We start from the raw sequence: 18,781 nt of genomic DNA, 5'->3' as shown, positions 1-18,781 counted from the left end.
CTCGTCTCTGGTATTTCTACAACGAGACTCGTAATTAGGGTTGAGCACCGAAACTCGGTTCCAGTAGGGAACCGGTTCCGACGTAAACGGTTGTAACGAGATCGAATAAGAACGCACATTTCGGTTCCTCATAACGGTGCCTGGCGTTTTTTAACGCCCCCTAGTGCTGGGCAGTATCCCGGTTGACACTGAATAACGGTGTGTATTTTCGTTAGGATATGATTTTTGTATATAGCGCCATACCGGTGTATTTGATTGCACAACGTTCGGAACGCAGCACTGCGCGACACTGTTTCAGACGGGACCCTTTTCAATGTTGCGCTAAACACGCATGGTACGACTTTCTTTATAGGTCCATGACTGCGAGGCGTGGTATTTCAGGCCGTGTGTGTGTGTGTGTGTGTGTGTGTGTGTGTGTGTGTGTGTGTGTGTGTGTGTGTGTGTGTGTGTGTGTGTGTGTGTGTGTGTGTGTGTGTGTGTGCAAATCAAAAACAGAGTCTTTATTCGCTTCAAATACTTGTTCTTTTCAAAACTTGGGAATTAATACAGCGCTGTATTAATTAATACAGCAATGTTTCGGCCCACGGCAACATTGATTAATCTGTGATGGGCCAATATCAGCCAATAATAACGGGCAACCAATATATCTGTCGGGCACTATGATGGACCTGGAGGAGCCTTGACCTCAACGCAATGTGGTAGTTTATGTTGTAGATGAGGTGAACCGGCTGCCTACCACAATGATTGTGGTAGTTTATTGTTGCAGAAGATGTTAATCGGCTGCCTACCTCATCATGTTGTGGTAGTTTATGTTGTAGATGACGTTAACCGTCTGTTTACCACTACACATTGTGGTAGTTTATTGTAAATTACGTTAACTGGCTGTCTACCTCTGCACATTGTGGTAGTTTATTGTTGTAGATTACGTTAACCAGCTGTCTACCGCAACACATTGTGGTAGTTAATTGTTGTAGATGACGTTAACCAGCTGTCTACCTCAACACAATGTAATAGTTTATGTTGTGGATGAGGTTAACCGGTTGCCCATCTCAACATATTGTGGTAGTTTATTGTTGTAGATGACGTTAACCGGCTGTCTACCACTACACATTGTGGTAGATTATTGTTGTAAATGACGTTATCCGGCTGCATGTTTGACTGTCTGCGCCCGGTGGCCTTACTAGACTTAGAGTCCCCCTTGTCTGGTGGCGCCACAGGGAAGCACCTGTGTCTGGCACCTGAGGGTGGTAACATGAGCGAGACATTGTTTGTGTTACAAAAAGTGTAACACTCACAAGTAGGGCTGTAACGTTATGCGTATCGAAACCGAAATCGGGGCACTCAAAGCCACAAACCTGTCTCGCGGTGTGAGATTGTATCTCTCCGTTGAAATTGTCAGATTGAAATTTGCTAATAATCTGTCTAAATAATAGTCTGCTGACACCGCTCCTCTTATCGATGCCTTAAGTCTGCGACGCGATGCCCTTGCTGCAGGGCTCTACTTTCTTTATAGGTCCTGCAGGGCCCATTTCACTCGCATTTGCGAGTGAATATTTCGGCGTGCGAACGAGAAAAACAAAACAGGAGCACGCGTGCGAGTGACTTCTCCACAGCGCACTATACTGTGCGTTCACACCAAACGCGAAGGGGCGAAAGCAGCGACTCCATTTGCAGCGCGACACTTTTGCCCGGCACGGGCGAGCGCGTTCACGTGGATTTCAGGTGGATTGCAGCACGCCACTTTTGCTCGAGTTGAAATATTTCAACTTTGCCGCGACATTCGCGTGATGACAGCCAATCAGCGTTCAACAGCGTCGCCACTGAGTGACGTGCGTAACGTAACAACCAATCAGTTTTCAACCGGCCAACTGCAGTGCAGTCCGGGGTGAACCGCAGCATGGAGGAGAAAGTGATTGTTGCAGTTTGCGACTCCCCGAGCTCTATATAGAATAGTATATAATCTAATATAATTGTATTGTATAATATCACGGCCAAAAACTCCGTGCACCTCCGGATGGCCGTAGCGCTGCGGGAGGGTTTAGCGGGTTTGTTTACCTACGTTGCTATCGTTACCAGTCTTGTGTGTTCCAATGTTTATTAGGTATCTAAATCGCTGTCTAATCAATACTTCATTCACTGCCTCTTCCTTGGTCATTACAATTTTATGAATAGACTGGAGAAAGTTAATGCTGTTACTGTAGTCGATAATGTCTACAAATTCAACCCCCCACTGGTTGAAGGATTTCGGGTGGCTAGTTTATGATGCTAAGAACATGAAAATGTTCTGTACATTTTGTAAGGGAGCCCCATCGGCAATGGCAGGCTCCTCTCTGTTTATAACGGGGAACCCTAATCTGAAACGCGATGCTGTGGTGAAACACATCGAGTCAACCAGGCATTCTCGCTGTCCCGATTTCTATATAAATCGCACCCAGCCCAATAACCCTGGTACGGTGGAAGCCGAAATTGGTGCTGGTTTGTGCAGCCTAAATGTAATCTTGTCTATTTATTTGTCTTAATTTTGCTTTAGTAAGTTGGTGCTGATGGTGTGTGCAATTTCTGCACGCTAATAAATGTTCTAAACAAAAACCTATTGTGCCCCCATTTTTTTTTCCTGTGCTCCTAAATTTTTTAACTTAGGGGCACGAGTGCTCCTGAAAAAATAGTTAGTGTAGAGCCCTCTTGCTGTGATGACCATTTCTCCACAGCCTGAGAAGTCCTCATATGCGATATGAACCACATTTATCCAGAGTTGGCCAAGCGCGCAAAAATAGCCTGTGTGATTCCTGGCTCTAGTGTTTTGTGTGCTTTGACCGGCAGTTGGTCTGCTTATAGGTAGGAATGAAGTAGCCACCGATTATTGACTGGGTACTTTATTCTACCGGACTCTTTCGTTTCTTCACTAGACACACACACGCTACCGCTCGCGCTCGTCCACTCACCACTAACTGATTCGTGAGTTGGTGTATCGTTACAGCCCTAGTAATTAGTCATTTTGATGTTGTTGCAAAGCCTTTATCAAATATTGTTTTTACTTTCAATGTTTCATCCAATGGAGGCATGCTGCTATAAAAAGGGGTCACATCAAACAGGCGGAAGAAAAGGTTATTGTTTTCCTCATTTTGTCAGCACCAGCCCACACACAGCTTTGGTTTATTTCCTTCTCTATCATGAGGATAGTAAGTCAGATACGCACATACTGAAACACCCCACTCGCGTTCAATTGATTGGTTGTCAGTAAATATCTGACTGATATGAACGACAGCTCCAATTGACGCACTATCAATTGGTCTTATTTGGGATGTTCATGATATTTAAACTACAATTCCGATCTCTCGCCCCCTTCTGCAGGCAATGGGACGAGTTGCTGGACCCCCGGCTGAACGCCAAGCAGAAGGAGGCCATCCTGGCCATCACCACACCTGTTACCCTGCCCCTGCCACCAGTGCTCCTCATCGGGCCCTATGGCACGGGCAAGACCTTCACCCTGGCCCAGGGAGTCAAACACATCCTCCGGCAGCAGCACAGCAGGTCTGTCCCTGACTCCGTCCGTCTGTCCTTGACTCTGTCTGTCTGTCCTGTCTTTCTGTCTCTGACCCCGTCAGTTTTTCCCTGACTCCACTTGTCTATCCCTGACTCTCTGTCTGTCTGTCCCTGACTCCCCCTCTATCTGTCCCTGACTCCCTGTCTCTCTGTCCCTGACTACCGTCGGTCTGTCCCCACATCGATTTCATTATTTTATTTTCCTCAGGGGAACTCTAAAACATAGTGTTTATTGTTGGGGTCTCTGAGCAGATGGTGTTGACGAGCTATAGCTCTTACTGAATGTTAAACCACATCTGTTCTCCGTCTGAGGTGCTGGTACGTTTGCGTCCTCCTGCCAACATGATCTATGTTGCAACCTTTCTGAACGCTGTGAGACCTGTGAGGTCATCGGTTAAATCCTAAGAGGTTTTATTTTATTATGTGAAAGGAAGTTCTTGAGCACCTCTCCATTGTCTGACCACCGGCAGAATCCTCTTTAGTCCTGGGGCAGTGTTTGGTTTGGCATTTAACATAGTGATTCGTGTCTAGCTGCTGCCTCCGGGCGGGCCCCTGCTCCGCGTGCACACCTTACATGATGGCCAGCTTCTTCCTTAACGGAGTCTTTACGGAAGGGCATGTTTGATGAATAATTGACACCAGCCCTTAACCTATTACTGCATGCTAAACCTCTCGTTCCTTCAATAAAGACACTAGGGATGCACCGCAATGAAAATTCTTGGCCGAAGGCCGAAACCGAATACCGAATGTGGCTTTTACTGTTTTTCATTCATTTTGCTTTAATTTTTCACCATTGCATAAATCAAACGATTAAATGTCCTTTATAAACTTTTTTGTCTTGCTTTTCAATAAAAAATATCAATAAAAAATTTGATACAAAATATTTATTCAATACTGAACGTTTTCTAACATGTAGTCACGTATCCTGGCCACTCCGTATTCCTATTCATTCAGTTGGGAATACTGCCATAAACCCACCGGGAGACACTCTGCCAACCCAATCTGCGTTGACTTGCCACTTTCACATGGAAATCAGTTTCCCAAGCATCAGCATTTCTTAGGACTCTCCCAAAGTCTTGTTTAAATGCAACGGATAGACGGAGGTTAGAGGGTCAGTAGGTCTGATGGAAACCCTTGTCGCCATCTTTATGGGATTGGTTAACGCTAGATTAAAACATTTTGTTTGTAGGTTTTTAAATAGTTTTGATGAAACGGTACCTGGTGCCGGTTAAAACTGCAAGGCTATAATATAAAGTATTCCAGCCTACGGTCTCTCGTGAGATTAAAGCCGAGCACCCACGCCGTGGTACGGCTGTAGTGCCACCGTAGTGCCGTAGCAGTACCGCTGTAGTACGGCTGGAATGCCGCTGGAGTGCCGCTGCGGCTTGAGTGCCGCTGTAGTGGCCTGTGTGACGTAGCGCAGAATGGACGTTAAGCATCCCGCTTTGATATATAGATAGATTGCTCACTGGCTGAGCAGGTAAAATGTATGTTACTGTTCTTCATTATATTAAATATCTATTTTTGTCTTTACAGGGTCCTCATCTGCACTCATTCCAACAGCGCTGCTGACCTGTATATCAAGGACTACCTTCACCCATACGTGGAGGCAGGCAACCCCCATGCCAGACCGCTCAGGTGAGGACCAAGAGAACTCTGAGGACCAGGGAAGCTCTGAGGACCAGAGTAGCTGGGAGGACCAGGAGAGCTCTGAGGACCAGGGAAGCTCTGAGGACCAGGGTAGCTGGGAGGACCAGTGAGACCCAGGGTAGCTGTGAGGTGGTGGTGTGTGGAAGGAGGTTTTATAGTTGAGGGTTAGGTTCTCACAGGTTGGCTGTAATGGTTTATAGTTGTGGCTTAGGGTTTCACAGATTGCTTGTAATGGTTTACAGTTGAGGGTTAGGGATTCACAGGTTGGCTGTATTGGTTTATAGTTGAGGGTTAGGGCTTCACAGGTTGGCTGTAATGGTTTATATTTGAGGGTCAGGGTTTCACAGGTTGCTTGTAATGGTTTACAGTTGAGGGTTAGGGCTTCACAGGTTGGCTGTAATGGTTTATAGTTGAGGGTTAGGGCTTCACAGGTTGGCTGTAATGGTTTATAGTTGAGGGTTAGGGCTTCACAGGTTGGCTGTAATGGTTTATAGTTGAGGGTTAGGGCTTCACAGGTTGGCTGTTATGGTTTATATTTGAGGGTTAGGGCTTCACAGGTTGGCTGTAATGGTTTATAGTTGAGGGTTAGGGCTAGGGCCCGACCGATATTGATTTTTCAGTGCCGATGCCGATTATTTTCAGAGAAAAATTACGATTACGATTTAATCGGCCGATTAAAAAAAAAAAAAAAAAACATAGAAAACGTAGTTTTTGATACCTTAAATATACTTTAAACACTTTTGACGAATATGTGAATTGAATGCAGAACCTTTGAGTGTTTTAGAATACATTTACAGTCAAAAATGAGTGTAATGTAAAATGTAAAATAAATAACTAACTCCCAATGTGCTGCGCTCGTGAGCAGTGACTAACACGTGCGTGCTGAGCAGTATGGTCTCACCGTTAGAGTCTACAGTATAACAAATTAACATGGCCTGGGACCTAAAGAAAAACAGGCACAACATGCTCAAACAACGCGTCTTGTGTACATTGGTGAGGTGATCGCGCAGCTGCCTGAGCGAGCGTGCTTTCATGTTGTACGGTAAAATTCAATCTCCTCTTTTTTACTCCAGCTAAAGTTGTTAGTTAGCAAGGCGAGTAGGAGCGCAATCTGCAGGATACTAATGGCAATAACATTTATAAAAATAAAAAAAAATAAAAATAAAAATCGGTTGTAATCGGCGTCTTTTTGGCCGATGCCGATTATTTTCAAAAAGGCTATAATCGGCCGATTAAATCGGCAGGCCGATAAATCGGTCGGGCCCTAGTTAGGGCTTTACAGGTTGGCTATAATGGTTTATAGTTGAGGGTTAGGGCTTCACAGGTTGGCTATAATGGTTTATAGTTGAGGGTTAGGGCCTCACCGGTTGGGTGTAATTGTTTGTAGTTGAGGATTAGGGCCTCACAGGTTGGGAGTAATTGTTTATAGTTGAGGGTTGCAGTCGAGGCTTCTCCAGTGAGGAGAGGGAAGAAGATCCTCCTTAACTTTGTTGAGAATAAAAAATGTAGATTGCCAGGACTACTGTAATGAATTAATGACCTTAATATGACTACTTTAATGCCTTTGAATACAGTGTATGTAATGTTTTTTGCCCTGGGTAAAGGGATACTGGCATCCCCTATCGCCAATGGAAAATTACTGGTTGAGGACATTTCTCCCTCAGCCTCCTACTGACTCCCATTTATTACTCTGACAGTGTTGGCGGCCGGTGAATAACAATTGGGTTAATGCGGGCGGAAATTCCTCCTCTGAGTGCTGTTTCACTAAGGGGACTGAATTGTGCCAAAATCTATTTGCGCTGTGCTCTGAACCAATAAGCAGGAACCATGGCTGTGGAGCAGCCGGGAGGGTGGGGTTATCCCCTCAAGTCTAGGTTCAGTGTTGCCAGATTGGGCAGATTTCCCGCCCAATTGAGCTACTTTTAATCACGTTAGGCTGGAAAAAAGATCATTGGGCGTGAAATCTGCCCAATCTGGCAACACTGTCTAGACTACGAGAACAAACCCGCTCAGTCTCATGGAGCGTTTCCACCGGCGGGTGTGGGTCGGTTGGGTATGCAAAGGTGCGGCACAGTTCGTGTTTCCAACGCCAAAAATGGGCGGGGTCCGGACTGAGCAGTGATGAGCTGCACTCACCTCGCAGTACTCCCCTGTTGGGATACTGAGACATCTAAAAGGGTGCCAACAAGTTCGAGCTACACAAGCTGTCCATTGATTGGTGGACAGAATGTCACTTCCGTGCGACAGGGGGATAATAACAAACAAAAACAGTATCCGCAAGGTACTTGTTTATTGAAGAAAATGTTGTGCAAAAGTTTGACGTCCTTCTTGGACATCCTACATTGTTGCTCTTTGTTTATTGTGTTGCGTTCTTCTTCTTCCTTGGATTTATAAGGAGGCTATACTGTGTCGGGCTGCTGTGAGGTCACAATGCTTAAGTAGCTGCCGAGGCTATCGCCATACGGCTTAAACCACACCCTACCATAAGGGTACTGTCGGCGGTGGAAATGTGAGCTGGGCCAAACCGCACCTTCACTACTGGGCCAAGGCAGGCTGGGCCGAAGCGCACCTGTCGGTGGAAAGCATTATATAGACACAAAGCTAGAAGTTCGATCATCCGAACAATAGCGAGATCATAACATTTGCAAATATAGTGCACAATGAAAACAGACAAAAAATTTTAAGTTTTATTACCCAAAGCATTCCATCCATTGAGTTACAGTGGTAAGTTAGCGACCAAATAAAAAGGTATACCATTTCCCATAATCGAGATCACCAAAAGCAATGGCAAAGTCAGTGTCATGACTCGTGAGTGCTACATGGTTTGCTAGGTGCCCATGGCTCACTGGTAGCGTTACTAAAAATCGACTGTATTGCTGGCCCTGTTTGCTAATGAATAATGGCAAATCTCCAACGTGGGCTGTTCATGGTATCATTGATGTGCAAAATCTTGATGGGCAACGATCAAAGTGTCAAGATCATGTTTGTGCTGCTATCCGACTTTCCATGATAGGCACCATGCCTATAGATGGGTTTGTAGATTAGGGTGTGAGGCTGCAAATCCTACAACACAATTAGGGCTGCAGCAGCGAATCGATAAAAAATCGATTACTAAAAGCGTTGGCACTTAATTTGGTCATCGATTCGTTGAGTCGCGCGATTAATACGTCACTCGTAGGCGCGGCACTGTTTACAGCCAGCCGCCGACAGGTTGGTTCATGGTTCATGCACGCCCACAGCGAGCTTTAGTGTTTGCGATTGCGACCACAGCTTGTATTTTGGTCATATCTTAACACTGGACTGTAGGCCTATATAAAAGTGTTGTACTTTCACTGTCTTTGGGTTAAAAAATCTCCTTCGACTCAGTATCCGTCCAGTCCAACCAAAAACTCTGTCAGCTGCTGCTGCTGCAGACGGTTTGCAGACGGGCTCGTAGTCGGCACCGCGTGCATCAACAGTCATTCAAAGCAGCGGTAGTAATCACACAACCAGACGGTATAGAAATTCCCGTCAGTTAAAAATAGTAATCCAGTTTTTAAATCCATGTTAAAATCGGCAGGATATAGAGCTAGTTGTCTTAAAAAAAGTAGCAAACAGTGTAAAATGTGATGTGTTCAGGTCGGCTCAGAAATATGATTGATGTGTTCAAATGCAACACAAAAAAAAAAGATATTTCAGATTATGGCGAAAACAGATTATGGCGATATAAAATTAATGATCTCCTGTCATCTGAGAGAACTTAAGATGAGTATTTACCGGTTAAAGATCTTATCGTTAACCGGTTAACCATGGACATCCCTTAATTACTGTGTATATATATATATAAATGTATATCAAACATTGTATGTTTTTTTTGTGTTATCCCAGTTATGTTTTTTTAATTTTTTTATCATTTAATAATACTTTTAATAGTTCCGGCACGTTGGAGCAATAACCTCGTCTTTTTACATTTCAGTCTGCACTGTGAATTTGAAGTAGTGTTCAGTTTTTGAATAAAGATACAGCAATTACAAATGTCTTTTTTTTTTATCAGATTAATCGAAAAAATAATCGACCGATTCATCGATTATTAAAATAATCGTGAGTTGCAGCCCTAAGCACAATGCTAAAGTGCATGGCAATAGGGAGGTGGTGAAGTGTCCGTTAGATGCAACAGCTTTCCTGGTCATGCAAGAGTTTTAGGGGCATGACGAAGGGGAAAATTCTGACAACAAGGGCAATTACAAGGAGCTTGTGGAGGTGATTGCTCGGTATGACCGTGTTCTGGCAGAACATCTGGAAAGCTTGACTGTCTTCACAGGCAATCCAAAATGATTTAATTGCAGCCATTCACAGTTTGATTAAAACAGATAAAAAAGGAATTTAACAGGGCACCCTCCTTTTCTTGGCAAATCAACGTGACCAAAGCCATAAGCTGTCATTCAAAGCTGTCTGTCATCTTGCGCTATGTTGATGACTATGGTACCATTCAGGAACGCTTCCTAGGCTTTTTTGATGTGTCCGACGTTCGAGTCCTTGTTCGAATTCGTGCAGGCTGAGTTGTCAGGTTTCAATTTCAAGGATAAACTTGTCGCCCATACGTACGATGGGGCCGCGGTCATGGCCTCGCACTTGAGTGGCGTGCAGGCTAAGGTGAGAGAAGTGGCTCCCCCGCACATCACTTAAACCTAGTTTTAAGTCAGGGTGTTAAGGCTATTCCCAAAGCGGTTGGCCCAGTCCAGCAAGAGAGTAGCTTTACTCGAGGAATTCAGGTGCGCTCTGACTTGCTGGAACTTCTCTTCCCGAGTAGTGAATACGGTTGCTTCTAATTATGACGAACTACAAGACATCTTCAAGAATATTATTGTGCGTCCAGAGACTATTCATTTGGCTGATAGTTTGAGCCGTATTTTCTCTTGACATTTAAGCAGTTGTTTGCGCACACTGACCTGGTCTTCAACATCGTACTGCACAAGTCCATGGATGTCACTTTCTTCAAACGGCGTATAGAAACCCTACAAATAATTGACAAACTGAAAGAATGTATTTGACAGGATTTACAGGGCTGCCAGTCAAACGGATGACCCTGATGTATGTCACAGGGCAAAAAGAAGATGGCTAAATCCCTGTCAGGCATACAGTGCGCTTTATGATTCCATACATGATAGCATGCTCACCCAAATCACCCAGTGCTTCCAACACCTCGATCGTTTGTTTTTGGATGCAGCGAACTTTTCTTCTTTTTTTTTTAAAGATCCAGTTTGGTATGACCAGTTTACTGATCTTTGCAACACATACCGCAAGGATGTTTGACTTGATCTATGAATGAGGTCCTTCAATCTTAGTTGTCTTAACACCATGACCAACATTCTGAAACAACCATTAACATCCACATTTGCCTCAAACATTATTAGATTTACAGCCCATGTAAATAGTTGTGAAGTAACGTTCTTGTTGTTCTTTTACTTGGTTGTTACTCTGACCGTTCTGTTTGATATTGTGGAAAGGATGTTAGTGAACGATTCAGAGCATGATGCATTTTAAATGGCATCACTTTTGGTCTTATGTCTTAATTTTTTCTTAAAACAATTTTAGCTGAAATATACAGAGCCAAATTACAACCAATAGCTTCAGTCATTGAGGGCAAAAAAAAAAGTTTTACAAATCAAGAGTAGGCCTGATTTGACTAATTGGCTTTGCATCCTTTCCTTCTGCCCTTGTCGTCCATTTCAAAGACATGCTCCCCACCATCTACTAAAGTACAATGCTGCCAGTGGTGGCTTTGTATCAATTTTATTCACATAATTATCCCTCCCTGCTATTTTGTAGTTCACCAAAACACCCTGAAACAACTTGAGGCTCAAATAGTTATGCCACCACCTACAGTGCAAGCAGGCCAATGGCAACCAAGCGCACAGTCCTTCATCCCTCTCTTTAGAAAACACCAGCCGCCACTGGAGGGTTAGAAACTCAGAGGTTGGCTGTAATGGTTCACATTAAGGGCTGAAGCTCATGTAGCATGTAGCTCATCGGTTTCAATTATGACTTTTATGGCATCTAGTGACAGACATTCTGCCTGAAGCGTTTCCGTCTTAGAAAAAAATATGGCTAATAAGAGGAAAAGATGTGGTCCATTAACAAGCATGCAGCGTGCAGCCACATGAATTCATGTCATCTGACAGCTGACACCTCTCCAGGCCAAAGTCAGCCTGCTACCACGTACTGATGTTTGACACTAGATCGGCCTTATTGATCAGGCCCGGGCTACAAGAGGCTTACAGTTTGTAGTCCTCAGGGGAACTGGGGAGAGCGATGCAGCCGGACGGCTTGGAGAGCCATGCATCAGGGGACACCCACTGCTTCAGTGACTTTAAAGTTTACATGGCTGCGAGCCCTTCAGCTCTCGGGGAAGTAGATGTGTGTGTGTCGGTGCCAACAATGATCTAATTATCTACTCCCCTCCAGGGTCTACTTCCGGAACCGCTGGGTGAAGACAGTGCACCCGGTGGTGCAGCAATACTGCCTCATCTCAGACACCCACTACACCTTCCAGATGCCCAAGAGGGACGACATCCTGCGGCACCGTGTTGTGGTGGTCACACTCAGCACCTCCCAGTACCTCTGCCAGCTGGACCTGGAGCCCGGTGAGTCACCGCTCCACTGCTACACAAGAAGTGTGGGCGAGGATAGTCCCTGAACACAGGCTGGTTTAGGACGATTTTTTAAAATGAAAATCGATTATATTAAAATCACTGAGTTAGGTAAAAAATTAACTGTTTTTGGTAGCGCTACCACTTCCCCTTCTCTGAGGTCGCATCGTTTGCTGAGTTACCAACGTTGTCTATGCTGGCTTAGGGTGTGAGATGTTCAATATCAATAAGGTTGAGTTCATAAGTCTAACATTATCTGTCAACAAAGATTTTGGGCAGGTGTGTTTCAGCACACATTGGTAAACTCCAGATGTCGCCGACCCTCTTCACTGTGCCAAATATCCCGCTGCTTCGGGTTTTCCTTTGTAGGCGCGTTGAGAGGAGGAGCTGGCGAATCAGCTGTCAGTGCGTGTGCATGTGGTATTATTGCATTAGTGTTATGCGGGTTGTTCCAATAAATGGTAGTGTATACCCGCGCACCATTGGCATGCATGCACGCTTGTCTCTGTGTGCGTGGGCGAACGATAATGACCGGAAGAAAGAGTGCTATGCGGAGATGAATGAACGGAACGATATTTATGTTTCAAAATCGTGTATAATAAAAAAGATACATTTAATCAATTTGTTGCGCTCGGGGTTGTTTCTGTGGCACTGCGCCACACCTTGGTCTATGTATGAGAAACACTGGATTGGGTCGCTCACTTTTGACCAATCGTGCAAGGAGCAGGAACAATCGATGAGCAACGGCATATGAGGGATCTGCAGCACCCATGGGTGCATGAAGAAGAACCACTGGACCAGCTTCACTCTGAGCCCAGAGACTTCATGAGCAGTCAGTCCCATTCCAGCGCACCCGCCCAGCAGAAAACACCACATGAACCAGACATACTCATCTGTTTTTTATTTTATCAATCTAATCACAGTTTAGTCAAAGGCTCTTGGTGAACAGTCTCACAGTTTCATCCTCTGTTCTCAGCTATCTTATCTAGAGCTGCAACCATTTATTTGAACATGTTGATTATATCTAATGATCCTCTATTAATCAATTTAAGTAGGTTTCCTTTGTCTTCTGGGACAGTAAAGGGGTTATGTTTGGGCCCTTGAGCTCTGGAAAACACTTGTATTCACCATATTCAACATTCTGACCTTTTATACACCAAACAACTAATCAATAGATTATTGATAAATAAATACAATGGGTAGTTGTATCCCTCATCTAATCCTGGAGGATTTGGAAATAAAAACGAATCGTAGCATCAACCGTCATGGTACTATAAAATAACTTTCTTTATACGGCATGGATATTTCTAGATCCTCTTGACGTTGACTTGGCCCCACAAGCGTACATAAGGTAGCGATGTAAAAGCACGCGCCACACCATGTCGTACCCTCAAACATTCACAGTAAAACGTTTCACATGTCCCCGGGAGGCTGGCCACAGACATGGGGAGTCCTTCATCAGGCATGCAGAAGACGGAGTTGGATTTTGTTCAGCGGGAGCGGCCCCCTGGGTAGTGGAAACCATCTGCTGCTGCTCATGTTCTCTACCGTTAGCCCCGACCCTCCCGTGTGAGGAGACCGCAGCTTAAAGAAGCACTCGGCGCCGCACCGCTACTTGGTTCCAAGGACGGATCTCCTGCCTTGAAGCACGCGAGACGTAGCATAAGGGCTGCTCCGTGATTCCGCTGTGTCTGCTCTGGAAATACCCTGCTTGCCTAACAGCCACACGCTCACGGGTGATGTGCGGGATGATCCCTACAGTGGCACTTGGTTTCTTGGAAGGTCCAGAGTATCAGTCCCAAATTCATGAGACTGACTGATGTTACAAAAGGGGACTAATGCATGGGACTGACTGATGTTACATAAGGGGTCTAATGCATTGGACAGACTGATAAGGGGACTAATGCTGCATTTCCACTGGCGGGTGCGGTTTGGTTTGGTATGAATAGGTGGGGAACGCTTTGCGTTTCCGCCACCAAAAGTATGCGGGGTCCGGACTTAGCCTCGATTAGCGATACCTATCTCTCAGTACTCTCCCGTTCGGGTACCAAGTGGTCTGAAAGGGTGCCAACAAGTTCGAGCTACACATGCCGTCCGTTGATTGGTCGACAGAATTGTCACTTCCGTGCGACGGGGATAATAACAAACAAAAGCAGCAAGGTATTTCTGGACGACTGCGAAAGCTTCGTTTATTTTAGAAAAATGTCGCGCAAAAGTTTGCCGTCCTTCTCGAACATCCTACATTGTGGCTCTTTGTTTATTATGTTGCGTTCTTTTTCATTGGATTTATTAGCAGGCTACACTGTGTCGAGCTGCTATGAGGTCACGATGCTTATGTAGCTGCCGCGGCTGTTGCCAATCCGGCTTTAACCGTTCCCTACCATGAGGGTACTGTCGGCGGTGGAAATGCGAGCCCTAACTTTGCTGCGCCTAACCGCACCTATACTACCGGACCTTATCCTACTGGGCCTGGTCTCACCGCCTGGATGAAACACGCCATAATGCTTGGGACTGACTGATGTCACATAAGGGGACTAATGCATGGGACAGACTGATGTAATATAACGCCGCGTTCACACTACACACGTCCATCGACGGATGACTGAGGTATGGGGGATTTTTGGCATATCCATGTGTTTTGCCGGGTTTTATTACAAAGACGATTTCCTTGGACAGTGTTTTTGCATATATTTGCATAACGAGATCTGATTGGCCGGCTGATCCGTCGCTGCCTGAAAAGTTGAAAAATTATCAACTTTTTGAAGCAGTCAACGGAGCCGACAGAACGAACGGACCCACAATGCATTTCGAGGGGCGCCCCATGCAGAGTCAATGACATCCGTCAACAGACGGATTTAGTGTGAATGCGGCGTAACTGGACTAATGCAAGGGACTAACTGATGTAACATAAGGGGACTAATGCAGATGGTTCTGGTCCTCCCTAGGGCTGTTCACTCATATCCTGTTGGACGAGGCCGCCCAGGCAATGGAGTGTGAAACCATTATGCCTTTCGCTCTGGCCAGCAAGAACACGCGCATCGTGCTGGCAGGAGACCACATGCAGGTAAGATGCAAGACTGAAGGACCTCTGACCGGCCCAGAGTTGGCAGGTCTCTACCCCCAAAAAATCATACTCATTTTAACTTTACTGTCTCTTTACCACTTTATAGGTATAAAAATATTTTTTCATACCTGTACATGCTATGAGGAAGCTCATTATGTCTTGTTTTGTCTTCCTCCATCTCCTCCCTTTTCCCCTCTCTCTCTCTCTCTCCCTGATGCCCATGGTCCCTCTCTCTCTCTTTCTCTGTCTATATCTCCCTCTTCCCTCCTCAGTTGAGTCCCTTTGTGTACAGTGAGTTTGCGCGGGAGCGTAACCTGCACGTGTCCCTGTTGGACCGCCTGTACGAGCACTACCCGCAGGAATTCCCCTGTCGCATCCTGCTCTGTGAGAACTACCGCTCCCACGAGGCCATCATCAAGTAGGTGTCCTGCTCCTATCCCAGGCGGGGGAAGAGGGTTCTTTAAAAGAGGAGTTGGACAACGCATAGCGATTGCACATAAACAGCGCACTGTTTGGTCGATTGCTGTGCGAGTAATCTAATTGATCACTCTTCCATCATTATAACGCAGTTTGCCGTTACTTCCCACATATTCTGCGAGTTACTATAATTGAAGCAGTTTTTAAATCAGACCAACTAGATCTCCCTCTCTCTCTCTTTACTGTTCTTCCTTGGTTAGTGGGCACGAGACAGTCTTATTAATGATAACTATTGGCTGAGGCAGAGTAACATGTCACGGTAAGCCAATCAGAGGTAGAGTTGGGCGGGTGTTTAGACAAACTCGAAAGCACGCATAGTCAGAGACACAACGACACAAGTGAGTCAACGAGGAACAGGAATAGCTAGCCCAAATAATACAAAAACAGCCTTTAAATGGAAATGGATTTGATTACTTTTCCCTCAAAGAAATTAAAGGAACAAGTTTAATCGTGAAATGTGCATTATGCCCTGGACAAAGTGCCTCTCCACGTCGGTGTCAAGTAATTCAAACATATTTAACATTGCATGCTTCCGCTACATTGCATGAACATTAACATGTATTTTGAGTTCCGTTAAAGAGGTGTAGAGGTGGGGTCAGTGTTTCCGCTAGAAGAAATTGGTGCCGGTCATGTGACCGGGAAGATTTCAATTTTACCGGTCAAATTGGAAAAAAATCGGTCGGATATTGTCCGTGTTTATTGCACATAAAAGAATTGATAGGCAGGCTATATAAAGATGAAGAAGAAGAAGTGTGTGATCATATTTTGATTCGCCATGGTTGTTAAATACCGGTACTCCGCAAAGCTTGCCGCTGGCTTTCGCTAGCTTGCCGCTGTTTAGTTCATAAACCTACGGTAGTCTATAGCGATCAAGTTGAGCGAGTGCACGAAATGTAACAACTTATTTATTTTATCACACAGGCTACGCTACAATCAAAACCCTCATTGTTTTACATGAATTGGTTAAACAAATGACGACTTTAGCATATTTAATAGGGATCGACCGATACCGATTTTTTTAGGGCCGATACCGATACCGATATTTTTTCATCAGCCTTAGCCGATACGCCGATACCGATTTTCTTGAGCCGATTTTATTTTTTTATTTTTTTTAAAGAAACATTTATTGAACTTCAATATAAAAAACAATATTTAACAAATAGTAAAAACAGGTGAAGTAGAACAAGTAAGAACAAGTAGATGAACAATATTTAACAAATAGTAAAAACAGGTGAGGTAGAACAAGTAAGAACAAGTAGATGAACAATATTTAACAAATATTAAAAACAGGTGAGGTAGAACAAGTAAAAAAATAAATAAAAAAAAATAAATAATAATCGGCGAAAATCAGCCGCGTATCGGCCGATACCGATACACGTAAAAAACGCGAATATTGGCCGATAATATCGGCCGACCGATAATATCGGCCAACCGATATATCGGTCGATCCCTAGTCAATACATAGTTAGGGGTCCAAGCCAACAGATTGGATCCCTATTGTTTTTGTAGTGTTTTTTTTTCTTCCTATACTTACCTCCCTAAAACTGGTACCACAGCCCAAACCGTAAATGGTGCGGACACGCCAATTGCATGACTAGATCCAGATCTCTTCGGACTACGCAGACGACAAAATCCAGACACGCCGGTCCCTAGGTGGCGCTATACCAAGGAAAACGTTTGGGGCTCTAACTCCCACACCGAACCTCCCAGAGTCCAAAAACTTGTACCCCCAGATGCACTGGAGTCTGCTGCATCTTTTGGCATAGGCCACGCCCATTTGCGTCTATTCATATTTTTCACAAAATCGCGAAAACCGCAAAACTGTTTTTTCCCTACTCCTCCCACATTTCTTCACCAATCGACACCAAACTTTGCACACGACATCTTCAGACGCACACGCAAAGGAATCGTCGGACAGTTTTTTGATCCGACCTTCGACGACGAAACGGTAGAGTTTTGAATATTGGTTTATTAGCTAAATTAGACGTGGAAAATCAAAAATCCCAAAGAATCCAAAATTAGACACCGGATCGAGTCCAAATTTTACACACATGTTGGTGCTAACCATAATGACGTTAGATAAAAATTTTGGAAAATGTCGCCATTAGGGGGCGCAATAAACGAGGAAATTGTATATCTTCTAATTGGCCAAAGGAATGTTCTTCAAACTATGAGGGAACCATCAAGGGGCAAACCCGTGTCTATATAAAAATTATGGCCAAGAATTATTAATGTGGGAGGGAGTTATTTGGAATAGGAAAATTGTCTTTGGAAAATTTCGCCACAAGAGGGCGCAAAAAAACGACGAAATAATACATCTCCTAATTGCCCAATGGAATGTTCTGAAAACGCGTTTTGGGCTATAACTCCCACACCGAACCTCCCACAGTCAAAACCTTTATATTCACAGATTCACTGGAGTCAGCTGCATCTTTTGGCATACGCCGTTTCTCAATTTCGAACACATGCTTCGCGTTGTGCCGGCGAAATGCACACTTCTTGGACCCCTGCATAACTGCTTGCAGTTCTAGTTTTTCATTGATTTTGCGTTGGTCACTAATAGCAATGAATGCCCTCTGAGTCGGTTTTGGTGCAAAAAATATGCAAATATTCATGACATGCAAATGGCCGTCGTAGCCCGTTTTTGCTCCTTCCTCTTGCTGTTGTTCAGTTCCAGCTGCTCTGAGCGTAGTCCCCACGAAAACACTGTTGCATTTCGAATACAAAATATATAGGCCTACGACGGAGAAGGCTCTCCGTGTCTACGTACAGCACTTTACGGAGTAGTAAAAATGAGCCTTCAGGCTGACCAATTAAAGGCCTTACTGCTCTCACGCTCATGGTCTTAAAACGTCTTATCTATTGAAGCATATAGAACAGGCCTTCTCATGTTAATAGGATATTATGCCATATTTTTTTCAGACTTCGGGTAGCTCTCTTTTTTTTATCATACATGGGTTTGCATCCCCGATTATATGTTCATAAATTAATTAGTCTCTACAATAACTGAATTTAAAGTTCAGGGTGCCTGTGTTTTAAACTCAACCTTCTGACACAGACTATACTTAAGACATGGGTAACGTCAGGAAGCCTTTTCATGGACAAAACGTTATGCCTAGCAGTGATGGAACATTGATATACACATCAAAGAGGAGGAATCCTTAATTAACTCCATCTTTTCACCCTCCCCCCATCTGAATCCCTCCCCTTGCCATCACCTCTCCTTTCCTATCCTATCTCTTCTCTTTATCTCCTCTTTCTCTTCCTCATCTTTCTCTCCATTAATCTTCTCTCTTCCTCTTCTTTCTCTTCATCACTTTTCTCTCTTCCTTTTCTCTTTCTTCATCACTCTTCTTTCTTCGTTACTTTTCATTCTCTTTTTTCGTCACCCTTCTCATTCTCTTCTTTCTTCGTTACT

General features: G+C 44.4%; 1 protein-coding gene across 5 annotated transcripts in view; it reads left to right on the top strand.

Annotated features, from left to right (window-relative positions):
* helz (helicase with zinc finger) overlaps window positions 1-18,781 on the top strand; it is a 123,464-nt gene that overhangs the window by 65,028 nt on the left and 39,655 nt on the right. For all 5 annotated transcript variants that reach the window (XM_060046062.1, XM_060046066.1, XM_060046064.1 and 2 more), the window contains 5 exons: window positions 3,352-3,531; window positions 5,080-5,181; window positions 11,638-11,816; window positions 14,768-14,886; window positions 15,159-15,304. In XM_060046062.1, the coding sequence (XP_059902045.1) occupies window positions 3,352-3,531; window positions 5,080-5,181; window positions 11,638-11,816; window positions 14,768-14,886; window positions 15,159-15,304 (726 nt within the window). The remainder of the gene's footprint in view (window positions 1-3,351; window positions 3,532-5,079; window positions 5,182-11,637; window positions 11,817-14,767; window positions 14,887-15,158; window positions 15,305-18,781) is intronic.

This window comes from Gadus macrocephalus, chromosome 3 (genome assembly GCF_031168955.1).
Source record: "Gadus macrocephalus chromosome 3, ASM3116895v1".
NCBI lineage: Eukaryota > Metazoa > Chordata > Actinopteri > Gadiformes > Gadidae > Gadus > Gadus macrocephalus.
Note: the sequence above shows the minus strand (reverse complement) of the source record. Positions and strands in the feature narration are given on the sequence as shown.